This window comes from Pomacea canaliculata, linkage group LG1 (assembly GCF_003073045.1).
Source record: "Pomacea canaliculata isolate SZHN2017 linkage group LG1, ASM307304v1, whole genome shotgun sequence".
Classification (NCBI taxonomy): domain Eukaryota; kingdom Metazoa; phylum Mollusca; class Gastropoda; order Architaenioglossa; family Ampullariidae; genus Pomacea; species Pomacea canaliculata.
Genome location: NC_037590.1, coordinates 40,554,109 through 40,578,357, shown reverse-complemented (window position 1 = coordinate 40,578,357; position 24,249 = coordinate 40,554,109). Strand labels below are relative to the sequence as shown.

Here is a 24,249-nt window from a genome sequence, read left to right as displayed (position 1 = left end):
CACCGACACCCTCACACCCTCTAAATCGCCTAATGGAGAAACGTCCTTAACAGATCTTCTTTCATCTGTTCTTTCTTATCTTCAGAACCATCTAACTGAAATATAATTATGCAGCTACTCATGTCATCTAACTGCTCACACATCCTTACTGACGCCGACATAGAGGCTCAACAGACAAAAGTAGGAGACATGTCAAGCCCTTGAGGGGTCGGGACAAAACTACTTGCCTTTTTGTTGTACCAGTAGTCAAAGCAGTAGGGGACGTCGGACATCGCTGGAAAAAAACCCACGATATGTACAAATTAATTAACAAGTGACGACGACATCAAAGATGAGATCGACGACATAGCATCACCATTAGAACCCCACCCCTAACCACCACCACTGCTTTCACGGCTCCACCCCATCGCCAGCCTCCACACAAGATCAGTAAGCGGACCCTTGTCGCTCACCAAAGAGGTGGAACTCCTCGAAGTACTGGTTGGTGGAGACGTCGTAGAAGCGGATGTCGCGGCTGGTGGAGCCGATGGCGACCTTCTGGCAGTTGCGCATGTACACGGCGTCTGTCACCCACATCTTGAAGCGACGCTTCGCGGAACCGGCCTCCTCCTCCTCCCCCGCCACCGTGTAGGTCTTCTCGCAGGCCAGGCTGGGCAGCCACACCGTCATCGCGCCTTCCTGCCCGATGACATCACAACAGGAAACACGTCAGCAACGACATCGTTAGCGGTTACAAATGACGTCACAAAGGCTTTGACAATGAGGTCACAAATTGGGTTGACAATGACGTCACAAAGGCGTTGAGAATGACGTTATGTAACCTGTTACTCGTCTCTTAAAGGTGAGTAAGAAAGTCACAAAACAATGAGTAATCATGTCAAGGAGATAGTAACCGTGTCACGAAGGTATCAGTAACTACGTCACGAGGATTGTTAGTAACTGTGTCCAGAAGGTGGGTAGCAATAAAAACGATTAGCAAACACTTAGTAAACACGTCACGAGGACAGTTAACAATCTCATCAAAATGGCCCTTTACTTTCAAATGCAGCACTTTTTTTTAAAGACCACACATTTTCTTTGTTTAAAAAATGATATATTTCTTGAAAATTATTTTACAAAACTTTCAAATGGTGGTTACAATTCCATTCGTTATCTCAGTGACATATTCCCATCTTCCTTCTCTCTCTCTATCTGGTGTACTAAGTGCTTACCTTACTAATTGTGACATATCTGACCGGGGCATCCAGTGCAACTATTTTGGTAGTCGCTTCTTGCTGCGCAGAAAATCAGGTTGCATCAGAACTCAAACAACACACAAAGTCATCGTATATACATGTACATTTAACACAATTAAAACACACACACACGTACTCCCACACACAATAAACACATTTTGCAAACATTTATAGGCAGAAATAAAATAGGCATGTCGCAAAAAGTAAATTCACACCACAAATAATTGTACTCCTTACTAGGGAAAAGAGTTTAATATTCCAGATTTTAAAAAAGAAAAGAAGGAAAAACTAAGAAACAAAATAATCAAACATCGAAAATGACTTTCTAGAACCTGCCTCCTCTACAAAGTGTCACTAAGATCAGATAGCAGTACCATTAAGAAACTAATGTCTTTTCCTAATGCCAAAAAGCAAGTAAACAAACAAACGACCACTCACTCTGTTGTGCACGATGTGACGTATGACAGGTTCATAGCAAACAAACAAACAAATGGCCGCTCACTCTGTTGTGCACAATGTGACGTATGACAGGTTCATAGTAAACAAACAAACGACCACTCACTCTGTTGTGCACGATGTGACGTATGACAGGTTCATAGCAAACAAACAAATGACCACTCACTCTGTTGTGCACAATGTGACGTATGACAGGTTCATAGCAAACAAACAAATGACAGCTCACTCTGTTGTGCACAATGTGACGTATGACAGGTTCATAGTAAACAAACAAACGACCACTCACTCTGTTGTGCACGATGTGACGTATGACAGGTTCATAGCAAACAAACAAACGACCACTCACTCTGTTGTGCACAATGTGACGTATGACAGGTTCATAGCAAACAAACAAATGGCAGCTCACTCTGTTGTGCACAATGTGACGTATGACAGGTTCATAGCAAATAAACAAACAAATGGCCACTCACTCTGTTGTGCACAATGTGACGTATGACAGGTTCATAGCAAATAAACAAACAAATGCCCACTCACTCTGTTGTGCACGATGTGACGTATGACCGGCTCCACCATGAAAGGCATCTCCTGCTTGGCGCGGAGGTAGTCCTGCTCGCGGTACAGCAGCAACATGTAGGTACAAAACTCATTCCAATCCACGTATCCATCGCAGGAGGTGTCCAGCTGCAGCATCAAAGGTTGCTTGGCTTATTTGATAGATAATTGCACCTCCACCCTGCGGTCATTTCGCACTACGAGTAAAGGGTGGGAAAGACGAGGGAAATCGGAGTACCCGGGTAACATCTCGTCGTAAAGATGCCAGATCTTAAAAAACGAGTGCGAGCCCCGAGATGAGACCTATACCCTGAATCTTACAATCTCATTGCAGTGGCGAAAAAAAAAAAAGCAGCAGCAAACCACCCGAGTTAACCCGGGTGCCAGCCATGACAGGTGCCTGGTCCTCACCTTGACGAACAGCTTCTCCAGGTACTCGGAGTACTCGCTGGTTCCTAGCACCTTGGCGATGGTGGTCTGGAACTCCACCAGGTTCATGCAGCCCGGTGTGCGCTTCATCAGCTTGGGGGGGAAGTAGCCGGAGCCCTGCTGGACCACGATGTCCTCCGGGCGATGCTGCGAGAACTCCTTCATCAGCTGCTGCAGGTGCGCCAGCTTCATGTGCTCCTCCAGCCTCACGTTCGGGTCTTTGCCGAAACTGCCGACAATCATCTTGATCAGGTGATCAGGGATGAGAAAGAAGGGAGGAATGGAGGACCATGGAAAAATAACAAAGAAAAGACACAAGCTAAAAGAAAAGAGACAACTAATGAATGTCGATCCGGACCAAGAAGATAAAGGATGGATGAAACAATAAACAACATAGAAATAGAATATGAGAAAGAAACAAATACGGTTGGAAGAAAGATGGAAACTAAAACCAAAAAAAAAAAAAATTCGAAAGTAAGAAACACTACACGAATGAAATAACGCAAAGGAAGAAGAAATGTTCCACTCAGACATCAAATGTTCACCAAGAACTGACATGTCTGCAGTTGATTATCCTAAAATATTTAGTCTCTTTAGATGTGATGAGACCCTCAGTCAGCATCTTACGAAAGAAACACGACTTGCCTGGCGTTAAACATGCCGCCGCCACCCGTGACAACACCCGGGTACAAAACTCCACCCGGAGATCTTATGTTGGAGCTTTCGTCGAGTGACTGTGAGGCTAATGGCGAGGTGAGTGGAGAGCAGCGAAAGTATTATTTTCGATCTTCAAGAGTTCGATCTCCAGATATCACCAACATGACTCCAGCCACCTACCCCGGGTGGCACGTGGAGGGATGGAGGTCGATGGGTGGAGGTGGGGTGGGCATAAAGCTGTTTGTGTAGGTCTCCCATCAAGCTATAGCTGTTATCAGGGTTTACTTTCTGTCTGTTACAGCGAGTCCCCCCGATCTTCTAGGCCAGCATTCGTGTCCCTTTCTGTCTCGACTATTACTCAGTGTAAATCCTTTCACCTGTCATAGACTACACCGTCTCTTGAACTGATAGATGCAAGTCCGTGCATGTGTGTGTGTGTGCGTGCGTGCGACTGCTGGCTTCACGTGTCCTTCTCTCGACTAAACGAGTGACCCCAGCTGCATGACCCTGACGTGTGATATGTTACAGACACGACCTTCCACATATTGATGACAACAGACGATAAGATGATAATTAAAAGCAAACAAGGTTATCGCTTACAAGTTTGAACTTTCAAAAAAAAAAAAAAAAAAAGGAAGACGATGTTTATATCTACAGTTCACAGGAAACTTCGCAAGTTGAGAATTATATTTACATTCCTCAGTCGATGTCTGCGAACGAAAATAAATACATAATAACAAATAAATTTATACATATCTATATCTCAGAAGACTGCTCACCGAAGAGCAAGGTATACAAGCTTTGTACAGCAAATAACACACGTGTTCAACTATTTACCTAAATACGACTTACTGCACACACAAAGCATGTAGGTAGATATACAAGCATGTACATATATAGTTCGTATAAAAATATAAATTATATTAATATAAAATTAATCGGAACTGAAGAAAAGAGACAAGCAACAATACACAAATAAACAAAGTCTGTCAGTTAATCAGAAAAATGCAAAAAAAAGTTTTTGATAAAACCTGGTTTAAACCCTCACTAGCTGGGCTCAAGAAAAGTGGGATGTTTGTGGTGGTGTGTGGTGGGGCGGGGCGGGGTGTGAGTGATTGATTGAAGATGTCGAAGCTGTCAGCGGTCCAACTCTCTAAGCCTGAAAGTCTGATAGACTCTGTCCAATCCATTGCAACAACAAAGTTCTTTCATCGATTCCCCGACAGCGCTGACTAGCAATGATATTTTCTTATCCGACGTTTAGACAGTTTCCTGTCAAGTCACAACGACTGGAATATTTTCATCTGATAATCTTTATTTATTGTTTGTTTGTTTGTTTGTTTGTTTGTTTGTTTGTTTGTTATTTTTTGCTTGGCCTCCAAAACTGTTTGGTACCAAACTCAGTCTCTCCTTCTCAGTGAGCAGATATTCAATGACAGTGAAGATGATGATGATGAGGAGGAGGAGGAAGAGGAGGAGAAGGAAGAGGAGGAGGAGAGATGGATATTATATATATAGTGCAGGGTCCAAGCACAGGACCAGGATTTCCACGTTTCACTCACACACACACACACAAATGGATGTAAAACGAAGAACCTGGACACCAACATGTCCATAATCAGGAATCTTGCATTGTGTGCGAGAAATCGTTTTTCTTCGTTTTACTGCGATTTTTCTAGAATTGCACGTGCATGATGAACAACTCTTCTCGTCTGTATAATACTGATCACCCTGATCAGAACACCACCCAGAGCTTTAGCAGCAACTATCTCCTTCTCAGAATAATTCCAGTGGATTAGACACCGAACTCCTCAGCCCTGTCCCTGTCTGCTGTCGGGTGAGTTTTCACTGACGGAGTGCACGCAGGGTGGGAAACAAACCCCGAGTGCACGAGCGTGGTTACCGCCATAACAAAAACACACGTACCTGGCTTCATGTACCTGGAAAGTGAATTACAACTGAGAAAAAAAAACTACCGACAGGTTTCCCGTTACACCCAGCTCTACCCCAGCACGGTTCTAGGCCAGCAGCATTCTAACCTCTGACAAAGGGGTGGAATATATTTCTTCTTGATCATGTCTGCTCGACGCTGTTTACCTCTCCACCGGCCTTATCCGACGGACAAAATAAAACATTAAAACAAAATTAAACAACATTAATTACAACTACATACATATATTAACATCACAGTCAAACAACAAATGAGTAAGAATGAGGCCTACAAATGGGGGTGGGGGCATTTTGTGGGGAGGTAATTAATATACAAGAGACACCGGGGTGAGGAGGTCAGCAAGGAGGGTCTAGAAAGCTATCATATACCTCCATAACCTGTGAGATCTTTATGAGACGGATTGTCTGTTGACTGTAAATTCAATCTGACGGGGGTATAATGTTAAGGGAGGACATACATGGGCGCCAGGTCTTATCAGTCAATCAGTTTTTTTTTTAAATGAACTGTGAGAAATGTGATAGAACGAACGCTAGTCGAGGAAGTAATATAAACATAAAAATAAACACATATTCCCAAAGTGAAAACAAAACCCCTCAACACTCATAAGCCCATTAAATGCAAATATTAACTCATCTGGAATAAGTACAAAACTAGAAAAAGAAATATAGATTGCGCCTGCGAAGAATAAAGAAAACTTCTCAATTTAGACAGGCGAGTAAACAAACGCGTGGACTGCGGAACGGAGAAATAGATAAATGGAAGGATAGATAAACAAATTGTCATACTGGTGAACGGAGAGAGGTGGGGAAGTCATACACTTTGGTGGAAGGACTGACAAGTGAAAGCTATCTATAGATATTTTTTTTCACCGTTGTGACATTTGAATTTACTTACGAGACCTGAAATGCACTTACAGTTTTTTGGCAGGTTTCTGGGGGGTCGACTCCATTTCTGACAACCTCCTGAACACTGTCAATGGCAGGACACTGCTTCACACCAGTCTGTTGCCTGTCAAACCTCAGCAACTCCGCAGTCCACACCAAAGATAACTCATTCTGTCCCAACTCTCTCCGTAGTTACTCCACCCGAGAGGAAGTCAGTCGTAACCAAGTCAACAGAAGATCATTGAGCAGCAAAACTTGAGGGTTGAGCGGCGAGAGAGATGGAGAGCCCTCCCTGTTTCCTCCAGTACCAATGCCAGTCGTCTGCTCGATGGTCCTTTTCCTCTGAGAACTAAATGAGCGCAGCAACGACGGAGCAGAAGCAATAAAGCTCGTGCTGTCCCGGAACCGTGGATGCGGTCATTGTTATTATTATTATATACACAATTTCCTCTCGGCAAATCGATGGCAGGTTGGCAACGAGCGGAGGACAGTGCACACGTCATCTGTTATCACATCGACATCGCTTGAATGTCTCCGCAGTTCGCAAACTTTTTCTTCTGTGGTGAAGAGGCTTATGTGCTGGAGTAGACGACATCATAAGGTGGTCGTAGTGGTGGTCGTGGTGGTGGTGGTTGTGGTGGGGGACAGGGAAGGGAGTTTGATCGGATGAAAGCTAGCCTGAGGATCGCTGAGAACGGCTGTCAAGTCCCTGGAGCAACTCAGGACGAAAATTGCAGATCGACCTTCAGCAAATCAGTTTTTGTTGTGTTTTTAAAAATTACACAGAGCAGTTCACACTCCCTTGCTGACGTGGTCTACAATGCCATTTCGCCATGTTTGCTAGTTTGATGAAATCCATTAGCAGCTTCCGGTGCCTGGCTTCTGCCTTCTTCCATCACTTTAACCCTGTCTCATGAACTTGGTGCCTCTCTCCTACCATTCAGTCCGCCTCTCTCTTGGTGCCTCTGCTTACCTACTACAGCCCCACTCTGGTGCCTCCATCCCTCCGGACATGTAAAGCGCTTCTCCTGAGTCTGACTACTCTCCTGCCATTGTGTTTCTCTCCTAGACCCTATAGTGCCTCAGGGTACTCAGGGACCTCATGTTGTTATTTATCCCCGGTGTTATCAGTAGGTGCAAGTCTGCTTTCATAGTGAATTTCCTTCTGTCGACTGTTCAAATGAAAATGTCTTCAAGAATCCGCTCGATCATCTGCAACGTTTTGGCCAAACATTTCATGCCGCCACCTACTTTGAGAATTATAAAACCTTTAGTCATCACCACAATTCTATTTCTTACCTGACAGTCACACTTTCAGCATACAGGTGTTTGAATCCAATAGTTCTGTACCCTGTACTGAGAGTTATCTTCCCCTGAAAACATTTTTTTTCGCCCCTGGTTGCACGTTTGGTTGAGACCCGCCTTTTAAGGGGTGGTGACAGCAGCACAAGGCGCATTCACTAAGAAGCGCAGTATGTGTACAACTCCTACCCCGAATAATAATAGTTTAAAAAAAACCCATGTGACTGGAACGAGTAAGGGTGGATGTGGGCGAGGTCTTATTTCTCTCGTCTTTTCACCTGCAGACAAGAGGCGAGGTTTGTGTTTGACGACCTAACCTCGCTTAATAAAGCTCCGGCGCTAAATTTTCACCTGAACACACCTGAGTGTCGGCACTCACTCACCTGTTGACTTTCAATGAAGTCTGCGCGTGGTTTACCTGTGCAATACTGCTGTTGTTTATTGTAGTGGTGGTGGCGGTGGTGGTGGTGCTTGTGCTGGTAATAATGATGTTTTACTGGCCAAGTGTTTTCTCTTGATCACTTGACCCTTGAAATGGAATTGATAAATACTGAAAGGCGGGGTTTCATTTCGTCTACACCAAAGTAAATAATCCAGGCGGGTATGGTAGAAGTTTACACTCGTAGTCGCTCTCCTCTGAAAGAGACCTGTATGCGACATTCCTATAGTACTGGTGAGAATAAGCTTGATGATATTCACTGATAGAACAAATGAGAGAAATTCCTAGAGTGCTAGTGAGAATAAAAGTGTGATAGTCCTACAGCGCTGGTGAAAATAAAAATGAAATGAAAATAGTCCTCTAGTGCCAGAGAGAATGAACAGGCGATGTTCTTATCATTCCCATGAGAACACGCAGGTGATATACTTCCAGTGCTGGTGACAACAAATGTCCAGGAGTTCTTTAGCTCTCTGTCACAGGCAACATAATATTTCTGTCACGGTCCCTCACTCACTTGCATTATTACAGTGATAGTGGGTCGTGTGATCGAGTCTCAGCTATGGCAACCCACATGCAACTCTGTCCTTTCCACAGAAAGCTTTTTTTTTCTCCTCATATAAGAACGACTCCACCTCCCTGTCTTTGCTTTGCACCAGAAAACAGCCGAAGTCCCACATGATCGCAAACTATTAGCTTTGTAATATGTGTAATGGTTTGTAATGATTGTAATAATTGCTTTTACTTTGTATTTGTATTTGTACAGATTTTGCACGATTTTTATAGACTGTATATGATTTATTAACACGATTTGTCTCTCTACTTTAATTTAATTTTCTTATTTCTTATATACTACCTTTCTTGCTTGTATGAGTGCAAGTTGTTGTGTTAGTATTATTGTAAACAACAAAATATTCCATTGGGTGATCGGACCCGTGACAGTCCCATAGTCTTTAACTGCCACGCATGGTGTGGTCTGTAGGTGGACAAGCTTGCCACTGCTGCTGTGTGGAAGCAAGGACTGTCACACATGATGCTCATTCACCTGTGTAATACTTTTAATTTGTCATCAATCCTTCTTTAAGGATCGATTGGCAATGTCCCGTGACTAAATGTTTGAGCTCCGTGTGTGCTCTGGGAGACAGACCGCGACAATCGCGACAGTTAATCTGAAAGCCAAGGTTTATTGTTTGCAATTTCAGCCAAGAAAATAAAGTTAAGCCTAAGCGTATAATTACTCAAATATTCTGTGCCGACTCATTAACTCTATGTCCCTCGTCTGTGACAAGTTATTTTTTGTTTTATTTTGCTTTTTGTTTGTTTACGCCCACCACTGATCCTACACAATAATCAATAGTGTTATTAATCGCTGCTCATTTGAAAGCTCACTTTTCTTAAAACACTGCTGTTTACCCATTTGTGTCATTACTGTTATGCAAGATCAGATAACTCGACTACAACCGAGAGACTCAGTTATCCCCCCCCTCGCCCTTGTCACCGCGTGCACGTGACTTCGGTCGTGTTGCTGAACGATAGAAAACTAATTGAAAACAGTGTTCTCTTTCCATTATTCTTGTTTATTGTGTTTTGAAATGAGAAAACCTCAGACAACATTGTTATAGCATTACCGTTGCCAGCAGTTACAAACATGATATAGCAGAAGGGAGCGTAGCTATGGAAACCGTATGACGTCACAAACAGTCGATACCCAAACCCCTTAAACTAAGTACTAAACTATACAACGCTGTGGCCTAACTTTAACCGATGAAAACAACAAACAACAACAACCAATCAAACAAAGGGAACCCTACAAAATCTCTATCCCTCCGTTCATTCACGCGACTAATTAACCGCACACAAGCCACGCCCCTTTGATCAGTGGGGTCGTGAAGGTATTTCTATTCAAGCAACTAATTTCTATAACTCAGTTTTCTGCAATATTTTCTCAGTACCACGTGCCACTTGTCTTAATAAACAGGCAGACACAGATGAACTGGACAAGAGGTTCGGTATGCTCCCAACGACTCAAAATAACCTTTAACCTCAATCATATCAAGCAGCTCGTCAGGCGCACCTCCGCCATGATGCTTTCGTCGACCCTGTACCCAGAATGCACCACACGAAGAAGAGTTCTACTGACCATAGTACACCCTGACCTGTAGTGGTTAATCGAATTCTTAACTATTGCTCCACTTTGTAACTGAGATGAGATAACCTATCGTCATGGCGACCAACTCACGCGCCTGCTCTGGCAAAAGGCAGACAACCAATGCGCGAGCAGTCACTTCCGCCCGCCATTTCCTGTAGGGTGTCGGCCACTGGAACACAAACCACTGCTAAATACAACCACCCGTAACAGGAATGAATCCTTGCACAAACAGAGAAATGTGCAGGGTGATGTTTGACTACTGCCTTGAGATTTCACAGTGATGTATTGTGATGTACTTGCCAAATCATCAAAAATAAGAAATAAAGCAACAAATAATAAATTATGGTTCTACTACAGTTTTGACTTTGCTATCCTCTGTCTAAAATTATTACTTTGTCAGACTCTAAACTTCTATCCTTATCCACATGAATTAAGCTACAATCGTGAAACTCAAGAACAAACTCACAAAGAAAGACTCATATAAGCTAAGGTAGGCATAAGCTCGCCCCCCTGTTCCGGTTTGCGCACGGCACTAAGAAGCTTGCTAAACTCTGACTGGATGTTGCCAATCGCCATAGGACACCGATCTCATTAAAATGAAACATGCTCTCGTTGACCTTCTTTACACCAGAACTTCAAAATGCTATTCTAGTTTTATAATTATTATTAGTAGTAGTAGTATTAAAGTTGCTGAAAGGGAATATGCCACCTGTAGGATTTTTTTTTTTTTTTGAACGACAAGCAGCGTGAGAACTGAGATGAAACATTCAGTGGACCTTTTGAAGTTAGGAATTCATTTAGTTTCAAGAAGGCTGTCAGAACTTTATTCAGAAAGTTCACAGAAGTCTTTCATTAGTTTCAAGTGCTTTGTGTGCAATGGCGCCGCGATACAATATCGAGCGAATGAAGTGAAGGTTCAAATACCGCATTCCGCTCAGCTTCTTGATTTCGTGATTAGAAATCTCAGTCGAGAACACGCCAAAGGTCGAGACGGTTTGACCCTTGGAGCACGCTGTTCTGACCGACCTGGTCTTTAGATTGAAACTACTGGAGATAAAAAAAAGAAACAAAACAAACAAAAATCCGGCCGTTAAAAACGGGATCTTCAAAACTAGAGTGCTGCCAGTCAAAGCTTTCCCACAAGATCGCCATGAAATGCCAGAGAGAATAAATTTCGGTCAGCAGGTGTGAGGCTAAAGGTGTGGATGTACGCTAGATTGCTGTCATGCTTTTTCGCTCATCACATACCACATGGCTGGCGTAAAGACCTTTAACCCCTCGTCTGCCTGCTAGCGATTTTTAGTCGTCATGTGACCTTTGGTCACTTCCCATTAACCGATAAGAATTATGCAGTAAATAGGCTAACATGTTAAAGCAGTCTGATGTCAGTCGAAAATATGTTTTTATAAATCCCAAAGTGGGATAAACCTCACCCGTGTCAGGTCTTCTGCAAAACTACATTTATTGACGGTCACAGTGTGGTCCTGCACGATTTCTCAGAATAAAAATATGAAAAAATACTGGTGCATCGAGAATATGCTGTCATCCCATCCAATAATCATCCTTCGGTCGATGCCAAACGACAAGGTAACCGTGATGTCACATGGTACACCCATGCTGTGTGAAAGCCAGTAAAGCTGTTTCCGACTTACCTCGTAGAAGAGTCAGTACGAGAGGAGGTGGCGATGTCGCTGAAATGCTTGGTCAGGAGAGACAGGACGTTGAAAGAACTTCCGTTTACCGGTGATGGTGACGTCACATCGTCCACCAATTTCTTGTCTGGACTGTCTTCTTTATCCCATTCTGTTGCCTGGTCACCCTCCGTTTGTACAGAATTTACCCAGACGACAGACTTAGGCCGACCATGCTTCGACATTTTTTATGAAGTCTGTTCCAGTTACCAACAGGAAATTGTGTCATTCACGTCATTTCCTGAGGGACTGTGCTTAAATGTTATATCAGGAACGAGAAGAACTTACAAATCTCTTTCTTACAAGTCTATGTCTCAATTGTTCTCAGACGGGTTGCGATCTGTAGAACTTGACAGAAGCATTTCCCACCTACAGACTTTGGTGTGACAGTCTTTCAGTAACACGTGCGTATCACATGAAGCTATCAGACTCCAGAACGAGGGCATCCTCTTCAGCTTGTTTGACTGCTAGAATTCTCAGACTTTCTACCCCCTCCCGTCTGCCAGCCCATGGTTGCTTGCCTCCAGGCTACAATATTCTTCTCCACAAAACGCTTGACTGGTTCTGTTCACTCAGCTGGAGTGCAATGTCCACAGTACAGCCAAGATTGTCGGACTTGGAGCCAGTGTGTCGCCATGGTCGAGCAGTACTTCAGATGTTTCCCGGCACCAAGTCGCAGACCACGCCAGGTAGAGTCGATTCCCGTTCTATCGAAGAACCATCAGCCACTCGATGGTGCGACTGTTTGTTGATCAATTACAAGCACTAAGCCGCAGCACAGTCCGTGGTGGAGGGGAAGGGTGGTCACGTGACTCAGAAAAAGTGACTTCTACCAAGTTGTAGTTGATTTCTCCTCCATCCTACACACCCAGAGAAAACATGGCCACGCACTCCGGATGATTCGTTAAAAGCATTTTCTTTGACGGCCATGGTCTGCACACGAAAACAAAATACACGCACACACGCACGTACACAGCATTTGTGCACACGCACCCCCACAATACACCAACCTCTCACAGATTTTCAGTGTACGAACTAATACTGTCACAATACCAGGAAAGAAAAGACAACTGTAAGAGATTTCTCGTCGTTTGTAAAGAGCTTTAAAAAAAATTCCTTCGACACTGTTCCAAAAATAATGTCGGCGGTGCTTTCCTCTGACCATACAAGGCAAGATAATTGGCATTACGATGTCTGTAGTCATATCACCGTCAGCCATTTATCAGCATTCCGTCAGCTGTCGGTTCCGTGACCAGCAACCTAAAAGCATAATCATGTCTTGCCGCACAAAGCAACTTGGAGGGACCAGAGCGCAGCCATGTGAAGGCAGGTTTCCTCCCCACGGAGGGGAGATAAATAGGATTGAGAGGGCGAGAGGGGAGATAAATAGGATTGAGAGAGTAAGAGGGGAAATAAATAGGATTGAGAGGGCGAGAGGGGAGATAATAGGATTGAAAGAGCGAGAGGGGGATGAAGTGAGGGGGACGGGGAGCGAGGGAAATGAGATTTACAGCCATCATAAGCAGCTTTAACGGTTCTCAGTTTCAGCAGACAATATTTGTAGACCGGAAGTGACCGAGGGGAAGGGTAATTGGTGCTTAAATGCTCTGCCAGCAACCGAGGCTTTATCAGCCAGCCTGTAAACATGCCATGAGAAACCCTATGCCCATGACGAGATCTGAACCGGGCAATTTAAATTTTCACGGAAAGTGGCCGATCTATAAATATCACAGATTTTTTTAAAAATCAAACAAAGCACAAGAGAAAACCCACAACCAGCTGGCTTACGGAACTATCAGTAGTTTCATCTTAACGACAGAGCATTTAATACATTTTTCTTTTTACTAAATATATTGGAAAGAACAGGATGGTTGCTTGCTTGAGGTGCTGTCTAGCTACGAGTGTTGTTGTGTAAATTTAGAAGCTTGTAGAATTATTTTGGCTCATACTCGGCGAGTCACAGATGAGAGAAAAAAACCCCGGATAAATCTGGCAGCCGTAAACAACAGCCAAAAATAAAACAAGTACTTTTTACTGACTTTTCAGATACGATGTTTATATATGAATCGTCATTAGTGGGAAATTAGTAAAAAAAAAAAAGTATTTTTCAAACTTCTTTTTGTAAGACATGTGTTGACAGAAAACGCGAGCTACAGGACCTTCGCAGGTCTTTGGGGGAAACAGAGAACCGAACCTCTACCTCTTTTCACTCGAACTACAAGCACCTACTCCAGTCGAACTGTTCTCGATCGAGAGCCAAACAAGTTCTGATGTGAACTCAAACAACAGAGTCGAGTGAGGACGGAGCAAAAGCCGAGTTCATGGACCCAGAGCCGATGAAGCCGCCAACTGCCGAGCAAACGTCACACCCAGAAATGTCACCGAACAAAGCGTGGACATCACACACATGTTCACCTTCCCGTCCACATGTGCACACGACTGAAAGAGTGTCTGGCCCCACACAATGGAACGTAAGAGGAATGAAAAAATTAAAGATAAAAATCACGGACCTGTTTTTTAATGAAGCAGAGACAAATATTCTCCTTTTAGTTTTGTCCCGCAACGTCCCGTGTTCACATTGATTACATGCCAAGAACACCCAACAGACCGTGACGAGACCACGACTGAAATAACACTCGGTTGTTTTCCCTCCCATCTGTCGCCAACCCTCACTTTTAACACAGATCATCTTACATTTGCTATGCAGTTCTGCATTGTTTGCTGATATTTGTTTTTGGGGTTTCTTCTTGGTGTGAAATGGCGGCTGTGGACAGGAAACAAGCTTGTGTCAACAACTGTGCCATCAAAATCAATGTGACAGTCCCTTTGAAATGCACTGCTCATCAATAAAGCACACTCCTGACGACTCGTGAATGTCTTCACCAAGCCGACATCAAACTTTTTGCAATAGAGGTACACTACCTGTCTGTGTCTGGACCTAGAAGGTTCCTGCATCGCTCCAAAATCAATGCAGTCAATGAATGAGGTGAATGCTGCCTTTGAAATTCCAGTTGTTGACGAATAAAAACAGGTTGAATTTCCGACATTTCTATTGAAATGGACTTAAATTATTGTTATTGTTCTTTCATCATCACCACCACCACCACCAGCACACAGTTATACAAATCTAATAAAAAGAACAATTTGAACATCATTTTCTTTTGGAAAATGGTTTGTAGAATGCAAAGAGAGGCTACTTCCTCCTACCATCCCATGCTCGCTCTGTCCATCCAATCAATATTCATGGTCTGTACCCGATCACCACTTTCTGTAAGAGTCTGAAGGGTAGAGAGCTACGCGACTGTCCTTTGTTGCTCCATCTATAGAAAACTCTGGCAAGCAGAACTCCATTGTTTGGTTGGCTGAGTGGAATAATGTCTTGCGGCGGAATTGATAATTCTTGTGTAGGCATGGTCGCTCCTACTCCCTTATTTTACTGAGAGAACAGAAAAACCTTACTTGCAGGGTTTACCTCCACCAATACTACCCTAGTTTAAACTTTAAATAGTTGAATTTTGATTTTTAACCTTTAAAGGTATTTCTAATGTTTTAATAATAATGAACTATAGAGGTGTGATTTTTAGTGCTTAATCAAGCTCACGATGGAGTATACTCTCAGCGCTTACGAACAATAGACATGAGCAGAATGCAAAGGAAGGAAGGAGGGAAGAAAAAAACCTATGCAGACAAATAATAAAAGGCACACAAAAGATACAAAGAGGAATCGGGAAACAAACAGTAACTTAAGTATGGAGAATGTCAGAAATCTGCAGAGGAAGAGAAGCAGGTAGACTAGTTAAAACTAAACAAAAAAAAATGTTATAATTAAATTTATACATTTTTAAATTTATAATTTAAAAAATATTTTAAGTATTTAAATTTGATTTTAAAATTCTCTCTAGTATAGAGATTAACAAGAAGACAAATTATAATAAGCATACAATGTGAGGTCGGGATGTGAGGTCGGGAGCTACGTCTACGGTACATGGACAAAGGGAAACAACCCCTTAACTAACATACACATCAGTCGTCAAAGTGATCTCCCCTACTACTAAGCCAACATTTGGCTGTATGTGGAGTTGTCTCCCTGCGCTCGCACGCTGTTGGTGTAGAAAATGTATCTAAAACAGACGTTCTTACCGGATCATTCTTGGTGAGGATTTTTGAGAGACAAGAGATATATAATATCATTTCTACTTAAAATACAAAATAGATTGAAGCATGTTTAAGAACGCATTTGACTAATAATCTGACCCCACAATCTGTGAGTTTGATTGTTATGGTATACACATTCTTTTCCTCTTAGTATACTGTCGTGAAAAATTATCACAACATACATCAAATCCACTTTATTGTACTAAATATAAAACTCTCAGATAATATTCCAGTCTTGCAGCAAAGGTCTTTGAAAGACGCAAACGTATCGTTGCCCTGTGGATATTGAAGGAGTTGTCTGTTCGATCGACTGCTTTCATGGGTGCAGCCCTGCCGTGCGCCGATTTCCTGCGGTTTTGGAACGTGGTGAAGCGAAAGACCATAATTCAACAGAAACTTATACCCTAGTGCCATATAAAGCTAAGGAGAGGTGAGTTTTCCGGACGTTACAGAAGGGTGGCAGAAAGTAAGCATCGCTTGTTACTGCTGCCTTAAAAGTGCTTGATTCGCATCTCGTCTCGAGACCCGTTCGCAGAGCTGGCATTCAATGGTTTTCTCCGAGTATTCTGGTTTCCTCACACATTAATCATCCCTCTCCTCTTATAGAACGAAATCGCCTCAATGTGGAAGTACTTTCCTACCAAAAATTGTCTAGATGCGAGATATTCGCCCATCTCGTGGCATCAAATCTCATCTAGTCGCCTATGGAGATCTGTGATGTATAAAACTTGCCTTAACGCTAGCCTCTTTGATATTCGTAGCATTTCCTGAGATGACCCAGCTATAAAATGATGTCTGACTCCTTAGAGAAGTGAAGGTAATGAAAAGAAGTGAGGTCACCAACATCTGGCACCAACGGTCACGGGATTGCCTTTACAACCAGCCGATCGACAGACCGACTGAGACATCTAAGCAGCAAACAAACCAATAAAGAGAGAGAGAAAAAAAAAACCCAAACAACTAGAATGCTGACTTACTTCTCGATGTTCTCTGTAGTTGAAAAACTCTTCCGTCGTTTAGGCACGCCATCTTTAGCCTCCGCCTGAAACATGAGTATGAACCGTTATCAGGTCAGAACTGTTCTCTCGCAATGTGCACAGACACTTGACTCCACTTAACGGTCAGCATGCCTACTGCGCAGACAAAACATCATTAGACATTTTAAAAACAGAAAACAAAATGAATACAGTACTTCATCTTTGACAGGCATCCTGACAAGCACAATGAATTTTCCCTCAAACAGTGGAATAAAGAGTTGTCGAGACGCGACAATGTTATGAATCTTAACTTCATCATCGTCTTTTTATTTATTTTTTTTTTTCGTCCACCGGGATCCTTGGGAGTCGAGGAAATGGAGACGGCTGCGGATGGTTTGGTGTGAGGGCATGTGACGAGAGGATTTCTACCACAACTTCGATCCAACGCCTAAAGGATCGCACTCCTGCCCGGGTTCCAGAGCATCTTCGAGTTCTGGTTGTCAATCCTGGCTGGTCACCTAGCAACCTTGTCAAATGGCTGAACCTTTTGCCCTAATCTTTGGTCAGTGCTCAGAACTGACACATATATAGGAGGGTGGGTATAGAATATTGCGTTGTCGTAGTCGTCATTGGAGTGGTGAGGAGTGTGGTCAACTGGTAGCTGACTTTTTTCTTTTTAAATTTGTGTCTCTATCTCATGGTATCCTCTGTAATCTGAAACGCCTAAAGAACTCATCATCTACAGCAAAACATTGGACTCGCCGACAACAACACGTTGACCGTTTTCATCAACACGCTAGGGGACACCACCGTCCATTTCCAGACAGCAGAAAACCCATTCCCCTTGACTGACACTCAAACACTGTAAGCAACAGGGTGTAAATGTCATCAAATGTTCTGCTGAAACAGGAAACCTCTAAAAATAATCATTCTTGATTTCATTTGAACTCTTTTGAAAACAAGTATAATTCTGTTTAGGGAGCCATGAATGAAGCAATGTTTGTCTATTGCAGGATGGTGAAAATCCGAGCCACAAATAAAGAAATCTGCTTGACTGCCAGATGCACAACGGTGACAACTCCATTACAAGTTTCACACCTGATAAGGTCACCTGCACACATTTGCATTTCTGCCTATTGGGATGAAGTGAAATCATCCACACCTTTCCCACAATACATCGTCTGTCTCCTCCCTTAGACATCCGGGCATTGATGGACTCAATGTCGATTCTGAATAAAAACGATTGTACACTATGATGCTTCCTGCATGTAATTCCAGTTTGTTGTTAATGTTTTACATGCATCATGTTGTATAAACAGGTTTGTACCAATATGTAACTGAATTTACTGAAAAGATGCTGCTGAAAAACCGTGAAGTAAATATTAACATCAGATATCAGTTGGGTATGACAACAAACAGGTTTCTTAAAACCTTCCATTACTGAATACAAGTAATATCTGTAATAAAAGCCACGGAGGTGCGATGTTGTAAACAGAAAGTTTGTCATATCTGACAAGATCAGTCAAGTTGTGTCTCGTGAACAAGTCAAACGAGGCGTTTAATTATTCAAGAAACATCATGTAACCGGGATACAGACAATTACCTGGTTTGGAACAAGAATAACGTTTTCATCTTCTTCCTCGTCGTGCTTTTGATTAGCTGCCAGAAATTTCACAGTCTTCGAATGAGAAAACATTCTTTTAAACAATCCACACCAAGAACTTGGAGAGGTTACAAGTGACCATCATGCGGGGTCTGCTGGAGAGCAGTTGACAGCCTCTTGGTTCCTGACCGTTGTGAAGGAAGCTGGGTAGCTGATGATACTAACAGAGTGTTGCAGCCAACAATAAACATGTCAAGGACCTGACAGAAGTAGAGACTATAGCCAGTCCTCGTCTCTGTCCACACACACACCACCTACAACTCGAGAAAGAAGCGATCTTGTAAACGCAATTTCGCTCCACCCGTGAAGAGCAGACGCCAGATTTATTACGGGTGCGAGGAGAAAGTAGAGGGCCTACAAGTGAAACACATGTACCCCGGAGAGAAGGAGCCTACCCTGCCTGATGCTGTGCCAACCCAGGTCGAGTACCTCGACTGTTCCAGTGAACTTTCACGATGATTAACGGGGTTACTGAGGAATGTTTGTGTTCCGCGGGGAAACGGTCGACAAAAACACTGATACCGGTAGTGCTCCCCACAATACCTGTAATCAAGGCTTGCCGATGCTGACAAAGCCAACAAATTGCTTCTAGGGCTAAGGAAACGTGAAGAGAACGAGGGGAGGCAGGCTACGGGGTGCGAACAACTAATCCTTGCAGGTTTCAATGGAGAGCAGACCGGGTGGGAGTCGGAGTTATCAGCCCTGCAAACCCCGGGTGTGTTAATATGGGCGGGCACTGTTTCGCGCGGCTTTAGTGCAAACGCATTTTGTTTGAAATAAATTGAGTAGGGAGTTAGAGATGGCGGTCAGGGTGCAGACAAATGTCACACAAACACTTGTCGGGTGTCTAGAAGCGAACACTGGCTGGCTGCTTGGAAGGAACTCGCGATTAAACACACACATAAACACATGCACCATTTACACACATTCGACATTCGCCGTAAACACACACAAAGATCAATGAGGTGGAGAGAGAGAGAGAGATCTACTTATGAAGTGAAAGGAGAGGATATAAAAAATATAAATAAAAATAAGTTTTAGCATGAAAAGGAGTGCTGGCTTCCCTCCGGCTCACTTTTCTTCTTTTACATATATAATTTTTTTCTGTGGCGTTAATTATTTCCTTTACACACACACACACACAGATTCCACATTCTATTATTTACATGCACAATAGCTACATATCTCCCAAACATCTTTTTTTTAAAAATCCGTTGTTTTCAACAATTCCTGCCTTCGTCACCTTTCGCCTTTACCTGCACCACGATGTCTAACATCAAATTCTTCGATTGCCATCACTTTACCATCCTCCCTGCTATCAACCTACACTCTCTTCCATTATGTCCACAGCCTTCTCCTCATCTCTTTTAGAAGGAACCTCTGCATCGAACGACAGCCCAACTTTATTTGGTGTAAGCTCACCATGTGGCGGCACCAACATGGCAAAGACTGGCGATGGACGGCAGGTTGCTGCCTCGTTCTCTACACAAACATCGCCTGGAGCTTTAAAAATTGTGTTATTCTCAACAGATGAAAGGATGGAAACCAGGCAGACGTGGGATTTGGAAAAACGGACGCAAGCGCTGGCTCCTAGCAACGCCGAGCGCCAGCCGTTAGGTTCCAGTCTCCCAGGCGCGCGCTGGCCTCGTGCAGTTTATCACGCGCCGAGATATCACGTTCACTGTGAATGTGATGTATGGCGTCACACGTGTGACTGTATTCATGTTCAGTAACAGATGGAAGACACCGCACGTTCAACTGTCAGGGGTTTTCTCCTTTAATTCTTTCATGTGTGAAAATGGAACTAGCTCACCATGGGAGGTTTTGATGGCGGGGGTGTCTGTGCGGGAGAGTTATACCGCCTGCCATTTTTTTTCTCTAATAACGAGGTATAACTTTCAGAGTAAAGTAGTGAATTCACACAATAATGATAAAATTACGGACTGTTCTCAGATCCTTAGCTGTAAGACCGTCAGAGGTTGAGCACATGCAGCCAGTAACTACCCGCCACATCCAGAGAGGATGGGAGACAGGATGTGAACCCACAACCGACGATCTACACTGAAAGTTGAGCGCTTTTTCCGCTGCACCCACGGGAAACCCATCAACCACGAGGATCAATCGTCTTACAGCGCCACCTAACCCAGAATTCTCTTTCTTGTCAACTTTTTATTACCTGACTTTTTAAGATCTAGCATTCACGTGTAGTCGGCATCCTCGGCTCTGTAAAACCAGTCCGACACAATGGAGGCGAGTCAGCCAGACAGGCATGGTCTTACTCTTTAATATTACATCAGTATAAGTATATCTGTATACATTTCTGAGTAATGTGTCAATTGCTGTATATATCGTCAATTTGTCTTTTGTCCATATTTTGTCATGTTTTTAAACTTTAAAAGACTAACAACTATATAAATCAATGGTACTGAAAAGTCAGCATCTGGTCTGCAACTGAGTTATCTGCTTGACATGAATATCATTTCGAATTGATCAAGCCGACAGCCTCTGTTCTCAACGCGTGTGCTCCATAGGGTGCCAGAAGTGGAAATATATATCTCTCTCTTTCTCTTTCTCTTTGTCTTTGTCTCTCTCTCTCTCACACACACACACTCGTTTGATTGGTTCAGATCGAAATGGCGGCAATGTTTCCCAGGTGGCGCCTCGAGAAACGCTCATTTAGACCATCCAATAACTCCAGATGATTGGTTGTATCAAAGTGCATATAATATAATTAATTTAGCGGCTTTACGTTTATACCCGACATCATCTCGTCTATGACGGCCTACGCGGGAAGCAGGACAAAGGTTATCGGCTTGACCCCCGCCACAAAGTGGGTTACAGGCTCGACATGAATTTCCGCCAAGAAATGTCGCACTCACAATCTTCTGCAGAAGCATGGTGGGCACGAGGGCTTTGAGTGCGCTCCGCCATGCTGTGGTCACCTCGCTGTTCTTGTGCAGCCGACCGAATCCCACGATCACCGATGCTTTCTCCTGTTCAGTCGCCGATGGCAGCAGACCGGAAGCTGACAACTGTCGCTGGGCTGGAGAATCTGACAGGTTCCACTGTCCTGGAACTAAAGTAACACCTGGAGGTAAAGGTGGGGTTAAATGTGATAAAAAGATAAAAACAAAACCGTTAATCCCTCAATAGGGTCTTTAACCTTTAACCTTACTCCTCCAGTCCTGTCGACTTTACTGATGGGAACATTACAACGCACAGTGCTGTGGACGTTGATATAGAACACAAAATTTAATGAAACCGTTGTAGAATAAAATTACTGAACATCCGTACTATCATGAAAAGATCTTTTAAGCAATATTCTGTCGATTCATGTTAAGAAAGAAAAAAAAAAGAAAATTTGCGAGATGAATTATATATATTAACATTTTTATGTTTTGAAAGAAAGCCGAGCGAATATCTAACTTTCTGTGCAACAGATGACTCATACCTACCTCTCAGTGCAATAGATGAGGACCTTCTATCATCTCTCACACCTGGCCTTTGCTGGAGGACTGAGGGGCGGCGGTCCTGTCCACCTACCTGAAGCCGAGGGACAGACTGAGATTGTCTCCGTGATTGCGCACCTGAAGACCGCGGGTTTGCTCCAGGTACAAAGTCTGGGGTAAGGTAGTCCATCTTCTTCTGGCCTCCTCACAGTTTGTGTGTGTGGGCATCTGGAACAGCAAGTGGACAACTGAGTCACAGCAAGCACAGACCGACATGACAGGCACACGGACCATCTGAAGAGACAATGTCCTCACTAACTTCAAATATGTATAAATGATATTCAGAGTCAGTTCTCACTAACCCGAAATATGTGTCAATGAAACAGTTTTAATGGCGTTTAATTTCACACCCGTCTGACAAGCCATATACTTGGCTACTTGTCTGTGTGTTTATATATATATACCCTGTCCTTTCACGGGACTCAGAAACTTGTTGCATGATACATGTTACCTACCTGTTATGAAGAAGTTCCTTCTCGAGTCTAGCGTCCAGGTTTTTTTGGCGAGACCTCCTGCTGGGACAGAAAACTTTGTTTACCACTACACCAGCAACGCAGCAACCTGTCCTCAAGGAAGGCAACGACAAGTCTGGGTGTAGATATTTGCGGCCATAAAGACAGTCGCAAACTTGCAACAAAAAAAAAAAAAAAAAAAAACACAAAAAATTAAATTGCGAGGGAAATTAGCACATGAAAAGTGGAATCGGTGGGTGACGATCGGCGGACTCAAAGGTGTAAAGTGTAAACCAAAGTCTCTGTTGTTGTGACAGTTGAACATTTGCTCGGTTTTCTGTGTATGGAAACCATTGTCGGTGTCGCCAAAGTCTTTTCTGTTCTTTGTTCTGGGGCGTCAGTCCTTTGATGGCACTGCATTTGTGAGCAGCGGGGACAAGCAGCTCGCCCGTGTACCGCTGCCTAGGGTCGGAGGGTCGCTAACCTCTGACCCCGATAACTAACTTGAGTGGAAAGTACGCGGAGCCAAACGTCCCACGAGCGCGTGCGCCAACAGAAAAAACTTTCACAGACACGCAGACTTCTTGACTCTTGTCTTCACACATTCATGTGCATTGGCACGTGCTTACAAACATGGAAGGATTCGAACTCTTGCCCATTGTCAGTGACAGGGATTTTGATCTCGTGCAGTTCTCGAAGAAATATCGTGCCTTACGATTAATCTCACCTGAGTGTCGTGCATCAGTCTGGCTGTGCGATGAACTGTTCTTTGAAATGTTTGTCTGTATGTCTCACAAAGACCTGGCATTTATGTCTGTTTTGATGAAAGACATTTTAATACAACTTTTTTTCTATATTACGGAGTGGCGACGGGTTGTTATTATCATGAGGATCATTTCTCCAAGAAGTTTCTACCCTTTATGGCCGACACTTTGAAGACGTGGGCGTTACCAGCGCGTGCTTTTTGTTTTTTTTTCAGTGTTTGTCCTTCCTGACTCATGTTACTTTCATGCACAAGACTGCTAACAGAAAACAGGTTTATGCATACGGCAGCGCTGTGTAAAGTAGGTTTATGGCCGTAGTTTTCATACAGGTGCGAATCCTTTTTCAAGAACCTTGTGAGAAGGAACCCGAGGTGAGACAACTGCTTTCCACGGTCGCATTCTCGTTGTTTCCAATGGTCGGTCCTGTGGATGGTCCCGTGACCGAGACGACGAGAAAGAGCTAAGGTCCTTTTGCACAATCGCAGCCATTTATTGCCGGAAAATTCCCAGACTGGGGGTGGTTGAGGTGGAAATCTCAAACATAAAATAGTTTTGGTTAGACAAACATGAAAAGCGTCAGACCGCAACGTAGTCTCTGGCAGACATGAAGGAGAAAGTCTCATCTCTCACTCTGTCCCATACTCCTGCCTTGCTAACTGGCCGGCAAAGTTAGAGAGAATGATCCCCCTCCCTAAGGTTACTGTCCTTCGTAACCAGTAGCCAGTACTTGCTCAGACCTGTAGATATTCCAGCAACGGTTCCAGAATTAAATGCGCTGTCTATGTGCCTGTTTGTTTCTTTCCGTCAGTCCGTCCGTCCGTCCGTCCGTGTACCGTGGCTGCCAGGCTGCCTTCCTGACTTCCCGACCGCCTGTCTGCTATCCTGCCTGTCTGCTATCCTGTCTGTTTATCTGTCTGCTTGTCCCGTGTGCAGTGGGATCTGCTGGCCTCTTAGCCTGTGTGTCGGCCTGTACGCTAATCTGCCTGC

General features: G+C 43.6%; 1 protein-coding gene across 1 annotated transcript in view; it reads right to left on the bottom strand.

Annotated features, from left to right (window-relative positions):
* Nucleotides 1-23,163, bottom strand: part of LOC112565608 (WD repeat-containing protein on Y chromosome-like) — a 33,236-nt gene extending 10,073 nt beyond the window's left edge. The window contains 9 exon segments of the mRNA XM_025241160.1: nucleotides 228-274; nucleotides 453-678; nucleotides 1,212-1,274; nucleotides 2,226-2,372; nucleotides 2,655-2,901; nucleotides 16,875-16,939; nucleotides 21,417-21,613; nucleotides 21,993-22,214; nucleotides 22,502-23,163. Coding sequence (XP_025096945.1) covers nucleotides 228-274; nucleotides 453-678; nucleotides 1,212-1,274; nucleotides 2,226-2,372; nucleotides 2,655-2,901; nucleotides 16,875-16,939; nucleotides 21,417-21,613; nucleotides 21,993-22,176 — 1,176 coding nt within the window. The 5' untranslated portion in view covers nucleotides 22,177-22,214; nucleotides 22,502-23,163.
* Nucleotides 23,164-24,249: the final 1,086 nt, after the last annotated feature.